Below are 24,068 nucleotides of genomic sequence, written 5' to 3'. Positions count from 1 at the left end.
TGCGACACTGGAGAGAACTCGGAAATTAATAAGATTCCAATTTTTAAAGATGTCTGAATATAACAAACATGAATTAAAATGGATATTTACATATACAAAATTGAACAGAGAGAGTTGCAAATGAAACCTGAACTGTCTATTAAAAGAACAGCTTGTTCTTTTAAAGTATATAAGTTATCCATGTTACTTTCAAAGCTCTAACTTGTCTGTGATTCCTTCTGGCCTTCATTATGTTCTCAAGAAAATGAATTAAGAACAAGTTAAGATTTGAATGGAACAAGGCTTCTTAAAATATTAAACGTATATTTTAATCTACTGAGACATAAAGTTTTTATACAAAACAAATATTGATTTACATAAATATTAATGGATTATTAAACCAAGCCCTTTCCATTAATTAGCAGCTAAAGAGTTTTTAAGAATGTCTCAAAGTCCTGTAGCGAGGCTTTAGCAACCTCTTTACAAAATAGTTCATCAGGAATAGATACCAGTTTGTCCAAAGAGATGTAGTTAGGTTTTTGGGGATCATATTGTGCTTTTCCTAAGTAGGTAAGAAATGAATGTCTTTCTTTGATTTTTAGCAGCTTTGAATTGAACACCTAGAAAAGAAAAGAAAAAAGGCTAAATTATGCCATACCATCTTAGATTCTCAACAGCAATGCTAGGCTTGATTACCCATCTACCTTTTTCAAACTTGGCTCTGACTACTGGCTATTTAAAAAATCAAATCTGTGCTGAAAGGATGAAGATTTGCCACAATCATGGGATTAACAGAATGAGCCACAGTGCTGAGGATAGTTCCAAATGATGAGTTTTTGTTTTCACTTTTCTTTAGCAATTGGTCCCACTAGAATAAGCATATATGCTCCTAAATTAACTACTTTGAAAGTGACAACTCTCACCCAAAAGCAGTCACAATTCATCAGGATATATGTGTCTATAAAGATATACATACGTACAAGCATACATGCATATGTAACAATACATGTGTGCACACATATATTCCAGAACAATTTATATTGCTCTAAGTGTCTACCATATTTAATATGGAGTACCTAGAAATATCATTACCAGTGGAGATAATCCTGAACACGTTAAGATACTTGGCAAAAACAAAGCACAAAATGTTTGCTATGTTGTCCTTATCAGTTTTCTAGTTTCATCTAATCAAAGCCTATATCAAAAGATGTAGGTTCCATTCCTACATCTTCCACTTATAAAATGTGTCAATGGGCAAGTCACTTTAACCTCTATGAGTCTCAGGTTCATGTAAAATGGAGATAGTAATACTGGTACCACTTATATCCCAGGGTGGTTGTAATGAAAGTCCTCAAAGCATGATGTAAAAATGGGTTAATATTGTTTGGCTTTCTAAATAATTTCCTCACAGAAAGAAAAAAAAAAGCTACAACAATGTAGTTACGTTGTTTGGTGAAATAAAAGAATTTTTTTTCTAAAGGGTTAAAAAAACACCAAAAGTTTAGCAGTAAGAGAAGAAAAAGAAATTGAAGGAATAAGAATAGGCAAAAAAGAAACTAAATTATCACTCTTGGCAGATAATATGATGATATACTTAGAGAGTCCCAGAGAATTAAGTAAAAAACTACTTGAAATAATAAACAACTTTGTTAAAGTTGCAGGTTACAAAATAAACCCACATAAATCATCTGCAGTTCTATGTATTACTAACAAAGCCCAACAGCAAGAGATAGAAAGAGAAATCTCATCTAAAGCTATGGTAGACACTATAAAATATCTAGAAGTTTACCTGCCAAAACAAACCCAGGGAGTCTACGGACACAATTACAAAATACTTTTTGCACAAAGAAAGTCAGATCAAAGTAAGCAGAAAAACATCAGTTGCTGGTGGGTAGGCCAAACTAATAAAACAAAAATGACAATCCTACCTAAATTAATTTACCTATTCAGTGTCATACCAATCAAACTACCAATAATTATTTTTTAGAGCTAGAAAAAATAATATCAAAATTCATCTGGAAGAACATAAGGTCCAGAATATCAAGGGAACACAAGAAAAGAAATGGTAGGGAAGGTGGCCTACCCCTACCAGATCTTACATTCTATTATAAAGCAGTAATCATCAAAACCACTTGGTACTGACTAAGAAATAGAAGGGTAGACCAGTGGAATAGGTTAGGTACTCAAGACACAGTAGTCAATGAATATAGAAATCTACTAGGAAAACTGGATAACAGAGTGGCAGAAACTGGACATAGACCAATGCCTGACACCACACACAAGAATAAAGTCCAAATGGATACATGATCTAGGTATAAAGACCGATACTATAAATAGATTTGGGGAGCAAGGAATACTGCATATTTGTCAGATTTACGGAGAATGGAGAAATTTTTGACTAAACAAGAAATAAAGAACATTATGAAGTACAAAATGGATAATTTTGATTACATTAAATTGAAAAGTTTTTGCACAAACAAATCCAAAGCAACCAAGATTAGGAGGGAAACAGAAAAACTGGGAAAGAATTTTTGCAACTAGTGTCTGTGATAAAGGCCTCATTTCTAATATATATAGAGAACTGAGTCACATGTACACAAGTACAAGTCATTCCCCAATCGATAAATGGTCAAAGGATATGAACAGGCAGTTTTCAGAGGAAGAAACTAAAGCTATCTATAGTCATATGAAAAAATGCTCTAAATCGCTATTATTAGAGAGACGCAAATCAAACCAACTCTGAGTTACCACATCACATCTATCAGACTGGCTAATTTGACAAAACAGGAAGATAATAAATGTTGGAGAAGATGTGGGACAGCTGGAACGCTAATTCATTGTTGGTGGAGCTGTGAACTGATCTAACCATTCTGGACAGCAATTTGGAACTACACCCAAAGGGCTAAAAAATGTACAATTTAACCCAGCAATATCACTTCTAGGACTGTATCCCAAAGAGATCATAAAGAAGGGAAAAGGTTCCACACGTACAAAAATATTTATAGCAGCTCTCTTTGTGGTGGCCAAGAACTGGAAATCAAGGGGATGCCCATCAACTGGGGAATTGTTGAACAAGTTGTGGTAATTGAATGTAATGGAATACTATTGTGCTATAAGAAATGATGAACAGGAAGACTTCAGAGAGGCCTGGAAGGACCTATATGAACTGATGCTGAGTGAAAGGAACAGAACAAGGAGAATTTTTGTACACAGCAACAATCACAGTGTGCAAGGAATTTTTCTGGTAGACTTAGCCCCTCACAGCAATGCAAGGACCTAAAAAATTCCCAATGGATTCTTGAAACAAAATGCCTTTCACATACAGAGAAAGAACTACAGAACTGGATCACAGAATGAAGCAGATCATTTTCTCTTGTGTTACGTTTTGTTTTGTTTTCATGGTTTCTCCCATTCATTTTAATTCTTCTATGTAATATGACTAAGGTAAAAATGTATTTAATAAGAATGTGTGTGTAGAATCTATATAAGATTGCATGCTGTCTTGGGGAGGGAGAGGAGAAAGTGGGGAAGGAAGCAGAAAAAAATCTAAGATATATGGAAGTGACTGTAGAAAACTGAAAACAAATTAATTAATTTAAAAAAAACACACCAAAAGAAACATTTCCTAAAATCCCAACACAATGGGAAAAGAGCTAGATTTGGAGATCTGGGTTCTTACTCAGCTCTGCTACTTATGATCTGTGTGACCTTATTAAGTCACTTAAGTGAACCTATTCTCTTAGCTATAAAACGAAGGGATCAGATTATGTGACCATTAAAGTCCCTTCCATTTTAAATTCTATGATCTTACAATCATTTTGGCACTGGAGTCTTTAAGAATGGTAATAGTTTTATGCCAAAAATATTTTGTAAGAAGCATAGATTATTCATTAATATCTACTGACTACCAAGAATTAAATGAAGTAGAAATGAAATAGGTATTAGAAATTTAATGCATAGAATCAGAAACTACAAGGCTGTAGATAAAAGCTCATTACTCAAAACATGAGTTTGAAAAGGAACTAAATTTGCATGGTGGTTTGTGGGTGTAATGACATCTTTTCTTAGGCTACTACAATTGCTGAAGACAGCTTGCCATTTTCTGCTTTTGTGGTACTGCAATGAGTTAGGTGAAAATCTGTAATTAAGATTCTAAGGAAAACCCACAACACACTAGAGGATCCCAAAAAAGAGTAATACGAATACTACCTTCCATTATTACAAAAAGTCTCTGAGACCTTAATATAGCCAATGACAATCAAATTCTGTAGACTTGCAACAAAGTAACAGACTTCCTCATGTTGGTCAGAGGTATATCGGTACTACCACAACCATGTACTTCCCCAACCCCTAGAAGAACATTTACTATATGTAGAAGGACATTATGGAAAAAACAGCCTGAAAGAAATTTCAAGAGTGTTAGAATAAATTAAAATAGAATAAATAAATTAAATAGAATAAATAAATAAACAATAATAAGGGTTTTTAATTTGCACTTTTCTTTTTAAAATGTCTATATAGTACATTAGAAATATATTACTCATTTTTTCTTTAGGTATATAAATGGATTGACGATCTCATCAACATGGTTATGCCACCAATAATGCAAATGGCAATTCATATAGGCTTATTCACTCGGTGCAACTCATCATGGTATAAAGGGTGAGTCCCTACGTTCTAAAACGAAATACAAGCTCCCTTAGGTTTTACTGTATACAAAAGGCTTCCAGAATGGTATGGCTGCTTTCCAACACTTATGTCTGCTTTCCAAAGACCAGCCTAAGTACTGAGAGGCTCATCACCAGTAGAATGCTCACTGGCCTTCAAATGTTGGTCACAGCCAGCCATGAAAGACTGAAAAAGAAAAAAATTGCTCCTATTCTTACGTAGCTCCCTACAGCAGTGATGGTGGCAGAATAGTGAGAAAACAAGCAGAGAGGGGTTAAGAATCACACCTGTTAGACCATCTAAGATATCTTCTTTAAAACATTTTTTAAAAACCTGCAATTTCAACATACATGGTTCAAAAGATTATAACCAAGAAAAAGTCCCCAAGCTCAGATTTTGGCACTATTCAGATTGGATAATTTGATTCTAATTTCCCCATCTGTAAATTAAAACAGTGACCTATTTGAAAGGAAATTATGAAATATTTTGAAAATTATGCTCCCCCAAGTATATAATGATTTCATCTCAATGTGCATGTATACTGGCTTCCCTTATGAATAAGTTTCTACTCCACTACCAGCATGCCTATGGAAAAGCAGGATGGAAGCTGTCCTATTTCATGTCTGATAAGTACATCTGGCAGCAAAAATTCAATTACCACAATGTTATTACTCATAAGTATATAAGAAGCAGAAAAGGACACAGCTGGATTTTTCAGAATTACAGCTGAGTTTCCAGGGTTGACAATGATTTGCTGCCCTAAAAATTGAACACATTTCATAATAGGCTGAACCATAGATGACTATTCTACTTTCAAAGTCAACCTGATAACCAGTTTTCAAACTAGAAGAGCATTTTAGAAGCCATAACATGACCTATGAACAAATTTTATGGTCTCTATCAGCTCAGGATACAGTTACTAAGTGATTACAGACATGACCAATTTATCATCTATTTTGACAGCAAGAGCAAAGACTTCATTTAAAAAAAAAAAAAAATTCCCCCACAGTTCACTGACCACCAGGGGTCATCCTGCTATCATCAAAGAAACATAAGTCCACCTTTGATATTCTAAGTTACAGAAACACAGAATTTCAGAGACAGGAAGGACCTTGGTAGCCATGTAGCCCACCCCATGCCCTAAAAGGAATATTCTGTTTGAAGACTTTGGTTGGGAGGCAGGGGGAGACAGCTTATTCTACATCAGGACAAATCTAATTCTTGGGATGTTTTTCCTGACACCAAGTCTAAATAGATCTCCTTATCCTTTCTACCCATTTCTCCTAGTTCTGCATTCAGGTATCCAACAGAACAAGCCTAATCTTTCATCTACATAATTTCTCATGTACTTGTATATAGCTCTTCTCCACATTAAACATTCTTAGCTCCTTTGATCAATCCTCATATGAAATGGACTGAAGGACCTTCGAGATAATGGTTGACCCATTGACAAAAAAAACCTTGTGAACATTCAAATTACTGATAACAACTCATCATGGAGAAACCTCTCTCTATCCTAGAACACATGGAAGCCATCTTGTCCTCAGCAAATCTTCAGCCCCAGGCCACTTCAGGACAAGCTAAATTGTGACCCTGAAGTGGGGTTCTTAACCTAGGGTCCATAGCCCCTTTAGGGAGTTTATGGATAGATCTGGGGGGGATGGTGTCTATGAATTTTTTGAGGGAAAATTCATCTGTATTTCAATATAATTGTTTTCCTTTGTAATCCTATGTATTTTGTTTTACACATGTAGAAACAATATTTTGAGATGACATCCACAGATTTCACCAAAGGGGTCTGTGATGCAAAAAAAAAAAAAGCACCAAGAATCTCCTCTTCTAGGGGCAAAGCAAGATTGTTTCACTCTTGGAAGTGCTACAGGGAATATCAATTCAGCCCTCATTAAACCTCTGGAGAGAACACTGATTTCTGCACTCCTATTCTTGAACTTGACAACTTGTTTGAAACATTAGGGAAAGAGGAAGGAGGGATGTATGTAGATAAGTTAGAGTAAGAAATGCAATCATTATGTGCTGACAAAAGACTCGAGATCAAAGTTTTTCATCATGTAATCAGTTCTACAACATCTATGCTATTATCTTCTTCCCAAAGGAAAAAAAAATACACTGAATTTGTTTTTGGCTTGAGAACTGTTACACAGCTGCTTCTGAGGTAGACTAATCATGAGTGGGAGAGACAGAAAAGGCATATAATTATATGCTATTAACATTTCCACATGGAATATCTTTCATTTAATTCAAAAGAAAACAAGTCACATATGTTAGGGACTATTTGCATATAAGTTTAAATGGAATTTAAGCTCAAAGAATCAACAGTGGACAACCTGGCTGCTGTCATGCAATGTTATATGTGGTGGCTATAAAAACTAATGCAATTTCAGGGTATGACAACAGAGATATAGTAGCTAGGTGCAAAGAACTGACAGTTCCACTATAATTTGCCTGGTCAAATGACATCTGGAAAACTGTGGTCAGTTCTGAGTGTCACATTCTAGGAAAGCTACTGATAAGATGAGAGTATTCAAAGAAAGACAAGAAGAATGGTGGAAAGGCCTTAAGATCATCCTATATGAGAATCAAATGAAAGGAAAGAGAATGTTTATCCTGGAGAAGACAAGACTTAAGGAGAGAAAGCTGCCTTCAAAGATCTGAAGTGTTATCACCCAGAAACAGGGATAAATTTGTTCTGCTTGGCCTCCGTAATGGTAATTTAAATGGGAAGATCTTTCACATTCATTAATAGGCCCCTGTAACCTACCTGGATCACATGGAAGTTTGAGTCACATGGGGCCTGTGGTGGGAGGAATTTGCTGAATAGGTGGAACAGGAAGAGGTGGAACTAGAGCAGAGCTGAGAGGAAATCTGGTCAGAGCAGTAAAACTAAGGAAGACAGCTATGCTCATGAGTGTTTGTTTGTTTGTGCGAAGGCCCTAATGCAGGGAAGGCTTGGGGATGGTGTCGTCCTCTGCACTGTTATTGTGTATAGATTTTTGTCACTATGATGGATTTGGTTTTCTGGCATCTGAATAAATGTTTTGCTTCTGTCTTCCATGTGGAGAGTCTGTTGCATTTTGCAATTCAGAACTGCGCTGGCATATTCATGGCTGCTATAGGCGCTTTGAATATTGAGTTGGCACTACAGCCCCTAGACTAATGCAAAGAAAAACTTCTTAACAATGAGAGATATCCAACAGCGGAATGGGCTAGGAGGTCATGGCTCCTTCCTCACTGTATATTTTCAAGCAAAGGCTGGCTGACCACTTGTTGGGGGGAGGGGGTAGATTAAATGACCTCTGAGTTTCCATCCTACACTGACAGCTGTGAAGTTCTGATTTGTAAACAGACACAACAGTCTGTGAAGGAGGTGTCAGGTGAACAACAAGATGAAGGACTAAACATTTTCAATGATCCTCATGACCTCTCAAGTCTCTCCAAAATAGGAATTATGTGTAAGAGCTAAAGAAATTTCAGGTCTTTTCATGGTCTAGGACACCAAAAACTCAAAGTAAAAATGCAATGAACGAACAGAGAAGAATCCCTAACCCTTAAATCTTTCCCTCAGCATCCTCTCTCCCACTGCCTAATCTCCCAGAAGCAGGGCTGCATAAGCCAACACCCCTTGTATCCCAAAATGTCTCCTCCTTCCCATGATTCAGAGATGCAAATGGCAGAATTTGCTTAAGCTGTGATACCATAACAGCAATGCTCTATGCCACAAGAAAGCTTATTGAGAATGGAGGGACAGAGGGAAAGGGGGCAGGACACAAATGTGGCTGTGTAGCACTGCCCTAAGCTGTAGGGAAAGAGACCAGCATCCAGCTGGGTCATCTGACCCTCCAGAAGGCACCTAAGGTAGAGACCAAGGCTGTTGAATTGTGACTTGCTAGTGTGTAAGGGAACTGAGATACTACAAGATCCCACCCCAAAAGAAACTGCAATCAGAGGGGAATCAGGACATGAAAAATAAAGGAAAAAAACTGAAATTACCAAAGATCTCTGAATGAAGAGAACTCAGTTAGAGACCTTGAACATAAGTAGATAAACCAATAGGGGAGATATTAGTGGCAGAAGGGAATGTGGCCTCCAGATCAAGTAAGAGAACTTAGACATCAGTGAATAAATATTCAAGAATTTGTGAAGTGACTTGTCCTATTACAATCTTGTCTTCCATAAGTAATTTATTTCAACAGGTTCATGCTCATTTTGTCATCCTTAATGGCACAGATTGAAGTAAAGAGGGATAAATAATAAATGAAGTTTAGGAGAAAGTAACAAGGAGCTCCTAAAATTACATTCCTTCCTTCACTAGTAAATAACAGGGAAGCCTTGCCTTATCTCTTTCTGGAGCATGATCACTATGTTGGAACAGAGCAACACAGCTTGAAAAGTCAAACTCAAAAGGCCCCTGTTAGAACATAGTTCATTTTATGTGGATTTGGGCAGACTAGGTCAAACCATAAATAACTTTAAAAAGGCGTTCTACTGTATATAAGAAAATTTGGTTCTGACCTTTGATTTCAATGCCATAGGTAACTCCTAGTGTGAAAATCTCCATTAATGCAGAATGACAATCTAACATTGTCTTTGAAAGCTGCTTGGCCATCAACCAAGAAGTTCCATTGTTAGGCACAGGATCCAGAGAGCAATGACGAAAAGAATATGGGTACAACAAAATATTTATCACAGCATTTTTTTTATAGCAGCAAATAACCCCAAAGTAGCTATTTCTCATCAACTGAGGAATCGCTAAGCAAACTGTAGTAGATGAATGGAGTATTAGTATGCTTTCAGAAATCATGAATATGACGAATATAGAGAAGCCTAGGAAGACTTCTATGAACTGAGGCAAAGTGAAGTAAGAAGAACTAGAAAAATAAGATACAATGAGAATAATGTAAATGACAAAACAACTGAAACTGAATGCTATGGGAAGTACAATGACTATGCTTGATGCCAAAGAAAAGGTATGAAAAGACATGGCTAGGGCACACTTTTGATGTGATGGTTAATAATCTCACAAGTAGGTGGATACATTGAGAAATAGACATGATATAAAAACAAAAGCTATTTTTTAAAAACTGTCAAGAAAATTGCCTGAGTCACTGAGCCATTAAATGACTTGCCCATGGTTATGATGCTAGAATGTGTCTGAGGTAAGTCTTCCCCTACTCCAAGGCTACTGCATCTCACATAAACATTTTACTAGGATGAAATAATTTCAAATGTATAAGGAGAAAACCGCCAGCACACATTTAATATTTAGATTCAACTCTAAAGTGTTCGATGAATTCAGGAGAAGTTGTATACTTACCCAAGTTGGTTCAGAATTGCCAGCTCTAAATGTATTTAAAGATGACAAGTTATAAAAACATTTTCAGAGAAGTTTTTATATGCATTACCTGTGGAAATTTGACAATAATATGATGAGGAATGCTCATCACATTGTGCACATAGTCAAAAGTCTCTGTTAGTTTCCTTTTGCTTGCAGTTAAAATCTTTGGGATTCTGGTCACCATGTGCTGAATTTCATTATGTTTAAAACCAAGTTGAAGTTGGTAAACCTAAGAAAACCCGAACATAACAAAAAATAAATTGCATACATTTCTGTATTAAGTGAAAAATGCTATCTCATTCCAGACTGAGTCATAAACAAAGCATTTAGAATTTTGTGGCAAGTCATCCTGACCCCTTGTGGGACAGAAGCTTTCCTTCAGGAGGAAGCTGGTCCTTTGAACCTCTCTCACTGATAATGATGGACTGGGCCTGGAGTCAGGGTTGACTCCAGTTCAAATCCAGATTCAGATATGTATTAGCTAAGTGACCCGGGGCTGGAAGTCACTTAACCTCTGTCTACCTGAGTTTCCTCAGCTTTAAAATGGAGATAAAAATATCACCTACCTCCCAGAGTTGTTTGTGAGGATTTAATGAGATAACATGTAAAGCACTTTGCAAATCTGAAAGTGCTATAAAGCAGTAAAGCTGCTGCTGGTAGTGATGATGATGGTGGTGGTGGTGGTGGTGGTGAAAAAGGTTAGTCTCATAATTGGGGAAGTCTCACATGTTAAGCTGAGATTATGTATTTTCTCCTAGAAGCACCACAGAATCTCTGATGGTTTCAAAGCGGGGCAGTGTCAGATCTATGCTTTAGAAAGATTAGTGTGACAGTTGTGTGGAGGGTGAAGAGATGAGAGACTAGAACCAAAAAAAATCAATCAAAAAGAGACTAGGCAAGAAGTAATAAGGCCTAAGTTAGGGTGACAGAGGTAGCTGAGTACAGAGAAAAGGAGAGAAGCAATAATTGGTGTGAAGAAACGCTAGAACATGAAAACTGACAGACAAGGAGAGAGGGAAAGTCAAAAATTATATTGGTATTGAGAATCTGGGTGACTAGGAAGACAGTGACGCCCTAACAGGAGGGGGAATGTTTAAGGGAAAGCTTCATTTTAGACATTCTGAGTCTGAGATGCTAATGTCCATTCATTCATTTTTTTCAACCAACCTTTACTAAACATCTACTCTTTTCTAGATATGAGCGATATACAAAGACAGAAATACATGGAGAAACAACAAATACTAAAGTCAGGCAGTCAAATCAATTAAATCATTTTATCCAGAGAGCAGCACTGTGCCCCATCCATGACATGTACAAGAATGTATGCATACACATATGCACATACACATAGCCAGAGCCATGGGAAATCTGGCTGTACCACAGGTATACCCACATGTGGCTGGGATTAAGCAGAGAGGAAGGAGGAGAGGTGTTTATGAAATGGACAAAGAAGATAGTGCAGTTATACTAGGGCAAGGACAGCAAATGGATCTTGTGGGAAGAGTGGAATGTGACCAATTTTCCCACCCTCGGATTGGCTGGTTGTAGGGTTATGCCACAGCCCACTAGACTGAGCCCCCTACTTTGGAAACCACTGGTTTCTGGGGCATTTTAAACTGTATGTTCTAAAATCACTTCCAATTCTACTTGTCTAAAACAGAATTCATTATCTTTTCCTCCCTCCCACCCTCCTTCTGTCAAACTTCACCATTTCTGTCAAAGGGTATGCAGCACCATCATTCCAATCATCCAAGTAAAAACTGGTGTCATCTTCAATTCCTCATTCTCAATTCATCCCACTTACTCAAATAGTAGCCAAATACTGTCATTTCTCCCTTCACAACATCTCTCACTAGGCTCCTTACCTCAACTCTCTTCCCACTTCAATCTATCTTCCATACAGCTGCCGAATTCATAGTTTCTAAAGTGTAGTTTGGATCCCCTAACATCCTATATCCCCATTCAATAAATTCCAGTGGCTCCCTGTCAAGAATCAAATAGAAATTCTGCTGTTTGATATATAAAGTCCCATACAACTTGGACTGGACCTATTTTCCAGGCTTATTATACTCTCGTCCTCTTCACATATACATACTACAGTTTAGCCAAACTGGTCTTGTTCCTCACACTCCATCTCCCATATCCATGTCTCTGCATTTGCTTTTTCCCATGCCCAGAATACAATCACTTCTTACATTCCCTCCTCATACCCCTAACCCTCTATCCTTTCAAGGTTTAGATCAGCTACATGAAACAGTGAATACTATACTGCTAGGTTACTGTGAGGATCAAATGAGATAATATTTGTAAATAGCTCTGCAAACCATAAATCGCTATTATTATCTTTTCAAAAATTTTATTTATTTAATTTTAAATGTATGGAATAAAACAAGATTTTCCATGACAGCAAAATGACTGCACATGAAACTGCAAATCTAATATATACAACTTGCCATTCCTTTTAAATATATAATAAAGTCATCATGTAAATTTTTTTTTCTTTTTTTCTTCCCTCTCCTCACTCCAACCCTAGAGATAGCTACCACTAGACCCAAAATGTATTATGTATGTAAAATCATTCTATACATACTTCTACTCATCAGTTCCTTCTCTGGATATAAATAGCATCTTCCTTCATACGTCCTTTGTAGCGAATGTGGGTATTTTAATAGTCAAAATGACTTATTTGCTCCAAGTTGTTCTTAAAACAATATTGCTGCTACAAAAAAAACCAATGTTTTTTTGTTCATTTTGCTCTTCGTTATTATCTTACATGAAATTTTTCCTGAGCCCCCAAGCTGCTGATGCCCTGCTCTCTAAATTACCTTTTGTCTATTTTATATATGCCTAGGTGTGCATTTTGCTTGTTCTAGTTGAAATTCCTAGAAAACAAGGATTGTTTCATGTGATTTTTTTAAAAATATTCCTAGCACAAAGCACAATGCCTGATACCAGAAGATGCTTAATAAATGTTTCTTGACTGATTGATTGGTTGACAGAATGTTGGAAGTCACCAAGAATAAGGGAAATGAATGGCTGCAGTGGTGGGGGAGGCTGTGATCCAGGTATTCATCTCCTTGAGAAAGGATGGAGCAACCAAGATGCCAGCAGACTGCCACAGCAAAGATTGGAATAGGATACTATAAACTGATGAAATGAACCTCAAAGGAGAAGAGACTGCTGAATTGGTGGCAGATTAAGGGCACCTTAGTAGCAGTCAAGATCAAAGAGTATGCTGATTTTTCCTCCAAGTCCACTGTGTTTCAAGACATGAGAGAAGCAATAGTTAATCTTGTAGAAAGTGCTAGGGTGTGTCAGAACAGAGTCAATGGTCAGAAGCAGAACTGTGATATAACTAGATCTCATGCTTATTCCTTTCCAGGCTGCATTCTGGACCTCATTTACCATGCCCCATAGCTCTTCATCCTGAAGCCACTCTCTAGCCTTAGAATCCACACATTGGAAGCACCCTTGACCTCCACTGCCTCCCCCTCTGATTGGATAGCTCTTTCTAGAACCTCTATTTAAGGAGGGCTCCCAAACGTTGGTGGTGGCCTGGGATTTGAGGTCTAGATGAAAAAAAAAAAAAAACCAAACTATCCCTTCTGAAACACTATTCCAGAAACTACAATTACTTTAAAAATATACAGTTTCAAAACTCTACTTGTCTTAGAGGAGACGAGAGGCAAACTGTTATTCCTTTGAAAGAAAATAATTTAAGGCAAAGATTGACGTAAGTGAAAAAAATATTAGAAAAAATCCTTACCTTCATATTTTCTTTCACAGGCTCAAGACTTCCAGTTAATAGTCGTGGAAGACGAATAACTAGATCTCTGGTCTAGAGTGAAAAACAAAATAATCCATTATCACAATACATTAAAAATTCAGTCAGTTTTAGATATTCATCATTTATTCCATGAACAATGACATGTTAAACTATTAAAACTATTATTAACCTAATAAACTTCATATAAAAATAATATAATAAGAAAACTATGGAATGGAAAAGCACTTATTAAGCATTTACTGTGCAAGAACAGTGCCAAACACCAGGGATACAAATAGAGAATCAAAACACAGCCTGTTCTCAAGGAGCTCATATTCTAACTGGAAAAACATACATAAAGGAGGAGTTCTTCTTATGTTTAGTTCATGGCAGTAGTATGTAGGAAAGGAAGGTGGCATGGCAGATGGGCAAGGTCCAAAGATGGTATTGTATTCCCCCTCACTGGAAGTCTTCAAGCAAGGGGCTAGGAGATCATTTGTTGATTATAGCATAGAAGAGATTCTTGTTCAGATAAAGGTGAAACAGTTGTCCCATTAGATCTCTTCCAACTGAGTGTGATTCATTTGGAAATTAGTCTCAGTGTTTAAACTTGATGTACATACAGCCATTCTGATATGATTATAATCAGCAATTACTCTGGGTCTGACTTTTTTACCTAACATTATATACACATTTCTAAGTATCAGCATAGTTTAGATACTTACATGGTATTCAATGGTGAAAAGAGATCATAATTTGCTTAGCCATTTTTCTGTTGCTGGGTATTGAGATAATTTCAAATATTTTACTATTATTAAACATGCACTTTGTACATATAAATATCATTATGAATTCTTTTCCCTCTTGGGACTCAGTGACATTTGAAATGTGATTTAATTATCCTATATGTGAAAAATTCAGAGATACAGGCATAGAAGTCAAGATATACCTTTATCTGTACCCACAAACACACAGTCTGTTCTACCAAACTGATTTTAAAATTTTGTCTACATGCATTTTTCCTTCAAAATAAATTAATCTCTGTGTCATGGTTTTTTATTTCCAGGGGCATTCTACTCACATGAACGTGTGGGTAAAGTAGATGATATTTTCTAGGCAAGAATCAAATGAGTCTCTGTCTACAAATGTTACTGGAGCCAAAAGAGGTTCCTATATATACTTGATATGAACATTGAAATATTTTTTCCCTTTACCTTTTGCACATTCAGTCCAAGTTCTTTCTGGAAAAAGCCCAATCTGTTATCCAGTCTATCCACTGGAAAACTCAGCAAATAAGGTGCATTTACAACCATCCGTGAGATGTCTGTCTTACTGAAATTTTTTGATTCAAGGTAAGCCACCCTAAGTGATAAACATACATGTAAAATATTTATGTATGTTTGTATCAGAGAGAGAAAATTTATTGTTAGTATACTGGTTTCATTTAATTCTTCAACATGTAGTAATAAATATTTATTGAATGAACAGAATGAATGAGCATAACAAAGTGACAACTGTTTTAACGTTAGCCAAGATAAAACCAAACCAAAATAAAATCCTGACCTAATTCTACAAGTACCACAGTAACACCCACAGTGAAGACAAAAAGTTCTGAGTTTTTTTGGCTTTATTCATTTTATTTTTTCTTCATTACTTATTTAAAAAAAGTTAAATGGATTATCAGAGTAACTACCAGAATTCACATCATTTACACAAAGGAACACTATGTCACTAAGAGAAAAGATCTGTTATTTGTTCTTTATCTTTGTTATCTGAATTGGTATTTCTTTCTTCAAAAGTCATTTAGTATTTCTCCTGCAAAGACAGTTAGTTGTGCTTAGTTGCTACTGGAAGGAAAAAATGTGGTCATCATTTTAGTACTGAACATTCATTTTTTACAAGCCTTTTAAGATTTTGGCCACAATTTAAAAAGTGAAAAACACCTAATGTACTATCAAACCAGGAAAATAATTGTTTATAATTTTTTTGGTCAAGATTGCAATCATATTTATCTACAAGTTGTGACTATAAAGTAGTATGTCTGGCTCTTTATTAAACATACCAGAACGTATAAAACGCAAATGAATGCTGTCACTTTCAAAGTAGTTACCTGTACACTTACTACCAAGACAATAATACTATTGCTCAAAATGTGTTGTTTTAAATTCCTCTTTTAGTATTATCTTTAGAGGCAGTTTACAAATAACAAAAGAAAATCAGTGATAACTCATTTTTAATCAGTGATGAGTCTGAACATCCAGACTTATTCCCAAATGAATCATACAGACACAGAACTGGAAGGGACTTCAGGGGTCAACTAGTTCAGTCCCACCTTTTACTGGCCAAGAATCTCCTCTACAACAGAATAAGAATCTGGGTAGCCTTTGCTTAAAGCAGTTCTCTTCAGGGAGGAGGCTCATCCCACTTCTGCACAGTCTGCACAGCTGTGCACAGCTTGCTGGGAAGTTCTTTACAAAGAACCTAAATTGGCCACCTGGGTGTTTCAGAGCCAAATCTACAGCACCAGAGCAAAGATGTTATCCGTTGGGTTATTTGAAAAGTCTGAAGGTTCTTTCCAAAGTGTTTTGAACAATGGCAACATATGGAAAACAAACTTGCATCTTCCCAAAGTGCCAAATTTTGTGGAGCAAAAATATTATGTTTGTTTAGACAAAAAAATGGCCATGAAATGTAGTATTTAGGTAAAAAGAGAAAAAAATAATCAGTGGATTAGAAATTCCAGAAATCAAACTTCCAAGACATCATACTTTATCATCTCATTAGAGTTTCATGATACACCTTTAAGCTAGGCTCTACAAATAATATCCTAATTTATACCTGAAAAGACAAAAGTTGAGAGCAGTTAAAATGACTTCCCAAAAGCCAATGGCTAAAAAGGGCAGTGCCAGGTCTCAGTTCCCAGGAAGAGAAAGGGAATAAATTTCTGATTACTTAAAAAAAAGAAGACTGACTTCTGACTACTTCTAAGAGAAGCAAACATGTTTGAAGCTATAAGTTATGTTTCTGCTCATATAATGTGTAATAAATTATTAAAAGCCAAGTAACAGCATAAGAAGAGAGATATGCTAAAAATACTAGCAGATAAAGCTTACTATCCAAATACATGAAGAAGAGATACAAATATAATTTTTTTTAAATGGATACCAAGTTTTCCTTGAGTAAGTAACCAAAGGAGATCAACAAACACATGAAGAAATAAAATAGTAAACTACTGCATGGGGAAAAATGACAAGATTCATTAATACAGAAAGTAATACAAAATTATATGACTTTAAGGTATATACATAGAGATATATACGTATATATCTCTATACGTATATAATATGGATGTCCGTAAACATATACACATATATTTATATACACATGTATATCCCCACACATAAAGGAAGGAGATACAAGGAATCTCCACCTAAAGGGGCACATAAGAGGGAAAGGTGCAGTAAAGGTTGGAAAAGAACAAAATCCCTCCTGAAGGGGAGGAGCAAGGCAGTGGCAAAAGTCAATATGTGGCTGGCAAATATTTCAGCGTATGGCTCATTTCTATTTGAGCTGGACACCACTGGTTTATAGCATGTTAGCATGAGAACAGAGAAGCCAATGCCCATTTTTGAAAACCACCCCTTTGAAGTGTTTGTGAACATCAAATCACAGCTTATATGAATAAATTCAGTGACATGGAAAGTTTCTGATGTTATCTACTAGCATTTCAATGTTTATATCCCGCAGGATCTAAAAAGCAGTTCAAAAGGTAATCTGCAGGTGAATAAATTAACCAGAACAGAGCTACCAATTCTCTTCTTGAAATTCTCCAGAGACAGGTTTTCTTTGGAAGCCAGTTCTTATGTTTTATCCCCTTGATATTCAAGAAGTCCTCAAATAAAAACTTCTTGAAAATTTAGGAAGACACTAGAATAAGACTATACCAGATCTCCAAATTTAGTTCAAGATAGAACGAGATAAAATGTCACCCCAAAGTGAAATGTTAAGGACACTGTATAAGATAAGTTAGGAGGACCTCAGGAAAGATCCAACCTTCAAGAGTGGAAGTTTGGCACAACTAAAGTGCAAACACCTGCAGGCAGACAGCTGAATCAATAAACAAGCCCTGAGGCAGCTGGGGCAGGTGGCAGGCTCCTGTTTAGAAACTTTCACCTTAAGAGAGGGTAGGGGGTCAGACACCTGAGTAAGGGAAGACAGAAGATCCTCCTCTGTTGCAGGATGTCTGGCCCAGTTATGCTGACAAGACTGTCTTGGACTGTGGGTGAGGAGGAGTGAACACATACCTGGTGGGTGCTGTAGCAGAGGGGCAGGGACCCTGCTAGCTATGGACATTTGCAGGAGAGCTAGATCCCTGGTTTCATTCCAAAATAGAAGGGTGAGCTGAAGTTTGCAGCTGTGGGAGGGACAGCAGGGAGCTAGAGTCTCTGCAGTGACAGTGTGGTTGTGGGCCCTACTCATGGCTCAAGAGTAAAGAGGAGTACCTATGGTTGGGCTCCCAGAGAGAACTCAGAAAACAACAGCATGAAAAACCCAAAGTCTGAGGCATGTCCTCTACCTTGGGACTAGAACTAGACTATAATGGTAAGCTAATAAAATAAATAAATAATAGGTAAGCAAAGGAGAATGAACCCGACCATAGTTATTATGGGGATAGAGAAGATCTGGGTTCCTACTCAGAAGAAGATCATGAAGTTAAAAAGCCACTCAGACTCCACTCAATCCAAGAAAATTATGAAAAGAAAGTCAACCGATTGGAAAAAAGATAAAAAAACTGAAGGAAAAAAATAATTCTTTAAAAACTAGAACTGGGCAAGAAGAAACGATGTTATAAGATAATATCTTTCAAGAAATAATAAAACAGTATCAAAAGAATAAAAAAGAGAATGAAAAACATCATTGGAAAAGCAATTATCTAGAGAACAGATCAAGGAGAGACAATATGAGAATTGTTGGATTTACTGAAAGTTATAATTTTTTAAAAGGAGTCTGGATACAATATTGCAAAAAAAATCATTTAAGGAAAATTGCCCTGAAGTTCTAGAATGAATAGAAATAGAAAAAACACATCAATCACCACCTGGAAGAGATCTCAAGATGAAAACTCACAGGAACATCACAGCTAAGTTTCAAAGCTTCCAAGTCAAAAAGAAAATACTACAAGCAACAAGAAAAAAAACAATTTAAGTACTGTGGAACTACAAAAAGGCTAACAAAATCTAGCAGCTTCTATTATTAAAAGACTGGAGTGCTTAGAACATTGTATTTCAAAGAGTAAAGGAGCTGGGTTTGCCAACAAGAATAACTTACCCAGCAAAGCTGAGTACAATCCTGAATTTTTAAAAATGGATTATTTAATGAATTAATTGAATACATTTAATGAATTGAAAGACAAAATGACCAAAACTCAATGGAAAATCTGACATATAAGATTCAGGAGAAACATAAAGTAAACATTAAAGACCAATTATAAGGGATTCAATAAAATCAAACAGTTTACTTCTCATAAGGGAAAATAGTATCTGTTCTCTTAAAGAATGTTACCATTACTTGAGCAATCTGAAAGAGCACACATAGATAGAAGACTTGGGGTTGAGTTGAAATGAGGCAATGATGTTAAAAAAAAAAATTTGGTAGGGAGAGGTAAAATGGAGCAATTAACTCAGAAATAAAGTTTGAATGGAAGAACTGTTAGAGTAGAAGCAGGAAAGGGTAGAGGGGGGCAATGCTGGAACCTCATTCTCATCAGAACTGAGTTAAAGAGGAAATAGTACACATAGAGAAGGGTATAAAAGTCTTCTAAATTTATAAAGAAATAGGAGGGCAAGGCGACAAGATAAGGGGGGGGGACTTTTAGAAGGGCGTGTAGATCAAGAAGCAGGAGTACGAGGACGTGGGGAAAGGACAAAGGAAGGATTTTGACAGACATGGACAGATTAAAGAATAATTAAGAGGGTAAAGGGAAAGGATAAGGGAGAGATTCTTTAAAAGGGAATGGATTAGGGAGGTAGATAGGTAAGGAGGGGACACAGTAGAAAGAGAGAGGAAGAAGGATGAGACAAAAACTAAGATGGAGCGAAACAAAGAATAATTATAACTTTGAATGTGAATATGATGAACTCACCCATAAAACCAAAAAACAGCAGAACAGATTAAAAATCAGATTACTACAATATGCTGTTTATAAGAAACACATTTTAGAATGAGAGATACAGAGTTAAAATAAGGGGTTGGTGTAGAATATACTTCAACTGAGGTAAAAAAAAAAAAAAGCAGAGGCAGGCATCATGATCTCAGATAAAGTTAAAGCTAAAATAGATTTAATTAAAAGAGGAGAACAGGGAAACTGTATTATGATAAAGGTCCACAGACAATGAAGCCATATCAATACTAAACCAATATGCACTAAATGCTATAGCATTCAAATTTTTAAAGGAAAAGTTAAATGACTTACACGTGGAAATAGATAATAATACTTTAACAGTGGGTGGCTTTAATCTTCCCCTCTCAGAATTAGATAAATCTAACAAAATTTTTTTAAAAAGATGTTAAGGATGTGAATAAAATCTTAGATATGGCTAGATACTATAGATAACCAGAAAGAACTGAGTGGGAATAGAAAGGAATACGGCTTTTTCACTGTTGTACATGGTACCTTTAGAAAAATTGACTATATTGACTAAAAAAATTGAATATATTATGACATAAAAATTTTATAGTTAAATGCAGAAAAGCAGAAACATTAAGTGCATCCTTTTCAGATGCAATAAAAATCATACTCAATAAGGGAACATGGAAATGCAGATTAAAAACTAATTGTAATTAAAACATAACCTTAAAGGGTGAGTGGGTTAAATAATAATCATAGAAACAATTGAAAATTTCACTGAAGAGAATGACAATATGTGTGTGTGTGTGTTTGTCCTTCGTTGCCAAAGAAGACCATGCCATCAGAGAAATAATGAACATGACCTGCACTTGACTTTGTTTTGAGTGACGGAGGGCTGTGTAGGTCACCAGCCTCACTTGTCCTCCAGAGCCATCTGAATCCAGTGACCAGATATTCTTCAGGATGACTGGAGATGACCCAGGATGAGGCAACTGGGGTTAAGTGACTTGCCCAAGGTCACACAGCTAGTAAGTGTCAAGTGTCTGAGGTGAGATTTGAACTCAGGTCCTCCTGACTCCTGCTCCATCCATTGCACCACCTAGCTGCCCCGAAAGACAATGAGACAACGTATTAAGACCTATGGGATGCAGCAAAAGCAGTAATCACAGGAAAATTTATATCACTAAATACTTTTATCAATAAAATTGAGAAAGAGCAGATCAATGAACTGGTTATGCAATTTAAAAAACGATTAGAAGAATGAGTAAAAATCTCCAATTAAACACCAAAGTGGAAATCTTAAAAATTAAAGGTGAGATTAATAAAACTGAGTGTAAGAAAAACACTGAATTAATAAATAAAAGTAGGAGTTGATTTTCTGAAAAAAAGCAAATAAAATAGATAAACCATTGGTTAATGAGATTAAAAAAGAGAAGACAACCAAATCACTATTATTAAAAATGAAAAGGATGAATATATCACTAATGAAGATGAAATCAAAGCAATTATATGGAGTTATTTTGTCCAACTATGTGCCATTAATTTAACAATTTAAGTGAAATGGAAGATATTTACAAAAATATTAACTGCCTAGATAAAAAGAGGAAATAGAATATATTTAAATATAAACCTATTTTAGAAAAAGAAAATGAATTGTCCATAAATGAGCTTCTTAAGAAAAATGCATTAGGACCAGATGGATTTACAAATGAATTCTACCAAATATTTAAAAATCAACTAATTCCAATATTAAATAAATTATTTGGAAAAATAAAGAAGGCAGCCTACCAAATTCCTTTTAAGAAACAAATATGGTATTGATACCTAAGCCAGGAACAGCAAAAACAAGGAAAGAAAATTATAGCTCAATTTCATTAATGAATATGGATACAAAAATCCTAAATAAAATATTAGCTAGGAGACTAGAACAGTATATTACAAAGATTTTAACCAAGTGGGATTTACATCAGGAATGCAGGGATGGTTCAACCTGGGAAACTATTAACATAATTGATTATATCAATTACAAAAGTAATAAAAATCATATGATTATAACAATAGATACAAAAACGCTTTTGAGAAAATACAATATTCATTCCTATAAAAAAACCACTTGAAAGCACTGGAATAAAGGGATTTTTCCTCAAAATTATATCTACCTAAAATCATACAATGGGGATAAACTAGAAGCCTTCCCAATGAGATCAGGAGTGAAATAAGGATGTCCACTGTCACCAATATTATTCATTGTTGTACCATGCTAGCAGTAACAAAAAGAAGAGAAAAAGGAATCAAAGGAAGAAGAATGGCTAATGAGGTTAAACTAAATCTTTTTTGCAGATGATATGATGATATATTTGAAAAATCCTAAAGATATAAATAAAAAGGTAGTGGAAACAATAATTTTAATAAAGTTAGCAAGATATAAAATAAACCCACAAAATCATTACATTTCAATATTTAACCAACAAAACCCTGCAAGAAGAGATAGTAATAAATACTCCATTTAAAATAACTATAGACAGTATAAAATACTGGTATAAAAATGGCAATGGTTTTGTTTTGTAATATAATTATAAAAAACTTCATAAAAATAAAGTCATATTTAAATAACTGGAAAAATCTCTGGGTAGACAGAGCCAATAATAAAAATTACAATTTTACCTAAATAAATCTATTTCTTCAATACCATCCCAATTAAATTACCAAAAAATGATTTTTCTGATTTAGAAAAAATAAAATTCATTTGGAAGAGCAAAAGGTCAAGAATGTCAAAGGAAATACTGAAAAAAAAGGAGGGTTAGTAGTATCATATCTTAGAATTACACTAGAAGGCAGTTTACTGCCTATCTGGTACTGGCTAAGAAATAGAAAGGTAGATCAGTGAAACAGAACAGATGTACAATACACAGTAGCAAATCATCACAATAACTATGTGTTTAACAAATGTAAAAATTTAAACTTTGGGGATAAGAATTCATTATTTGGTAAAAAAAAAAAAAAATTGTTGGGAAAGCTGAAAAGCAATCTGGCAGAAATTGGGCATATACCATTATCTTATGCCATTTACCAGTAAAAGTGGATATATGACCTAGATATAAAAAAAAGGTATCATAAGAAAAGTAGAACATGGAACATACACCTATCAGACTTATGGATAAGAGAACAATTTATGAATAAACAAGAGATAGAGAGCATTTTGAGGTCTAAAATGGATAATTTCTATGACATTAAATTAAAAGGTTTTTTGTTTTTGTTTTTTTTTAACAAATAAAACCAGTAAAGCTAAGATTTGAAGGAAAACAAAATCAGGAGAAAAACTTTAAAGACAGTTTGTCAGATAAAGGTCTTATATCTCAAATATGTAAAGAACTGCCAAATTTATAAGAATACGACTCATTCCCCAAATGATAAATGGTCAAAGGATATGAATATAATTTTTTGGAGGAAATCATACATATGAAAAAAATGCTCTAAATCATGACTGACTAGAGAAATGCAAGTTAAAACAACTTTGAGAAATTATCAAATTGACTAATATCATACAAGATAAAAGTGAAGGACACTTTATTTCACTGTTATAGTAACTGGGAACTGATCCAACCATTTTGGAGAGCAACATGGAATGATGTCCAAAGAGTTATGAAACTGTGTACACTCTCTCCCCTAGAAATAATAGTATGAGGTCTGTCTCCCAAGGTGATTAGGGAAAAAGGAAAAGAACTTAGATATTCTAAAATATTTATGACAGTTCTCCTTGTGGTGGCAAAGAACTAGAAATTTAGAGGATGCCTGTCAGCTGGGGAATGGCTAAACAAGCTGCAGTATATGATTGTGCTAGAATACTACTGTGCTACAAGAAGTGACCAGCTGACGGATTTTAGAAAAACATGGCAAGACTTGTATGAAATAATGAAGAGTGAAATGAGCACAACCACGTCATTTGAGTTTTATAAAAACTCAAATCAGTTACAAAGGACCTATAAAAGAAGATGCTATCCACTTCCAGAAAAAAAGTGCAAAATAGAAGTATATGTAATATGGCTTTACATATATATAACATATAATATGTAATATAAACATATTTGTGTCTAATGGTAGGCTTCTCTAGAGCAGGGTGGGGAGGGAGAAAAAAATGTGAAGTGCAACATCAGAGAATAAAAGTAAACTGAGAA

At 35.4% G+C, this 24,068-nt stretch overlaps 1 protein-coding gene across 3 annotated transcripts in view; it reads right to left on the bottom strand.

Moving 5' to 3' along the window:
• Positions 1-286: 286 nt before the first annotated feature.
• Positions 287-24,068, bottom strand: part of MTERF3 (mitochondrial transcription termination factor 3) — a 52,625-nt gene continuing 28,843 nt past the window's right edge. For all 3 annotated transcript variants that reach the window (XM_072603463.1, XM_072603466.1, XM_072603465.1), the window contains exons 5-8: positions 14,981-15,128; positions 13,767-13,838; positions 10,068-10,229; positions 287-599 (exon numbers count right to left, since the gene is read on the bottom strand). In XM_072603463.1, the coding sequence (XP_072459564.1) occupies positions 405-599; positions 10,068-10,229; positions 13,767-13,838; positions 14,981-15,128 (577 nt within the window). In that variant the 3' untranslated portion in view covers positions 287-404. The remainder of the gene's footprint in view (positions 600-10,067; positions 10,230-13,766; positions 13,839-14,980; positions 15,129-24,068) is intronic.

The sequence above is a fragment of the Notamacropus eugenii genome, chromosome 4 (genome assembly GCF_028372415.1).
Source record: "Notamacropus eugenii isolate mMacEug1 chromosome 4, mMacEug1.pri_v2, whole genome shotgun sequence".
NCBI classification, from domain to species: domain Eukaryota; kingdom Metazoa; phylum Chordata; class Mammalia; order Diprotodontia; family Macropodidae; genus Notamacropus; species Notamacropus eugenii.
This window is presented reverse-complemented; position numbering and strand designations above follow the sequence as displayed.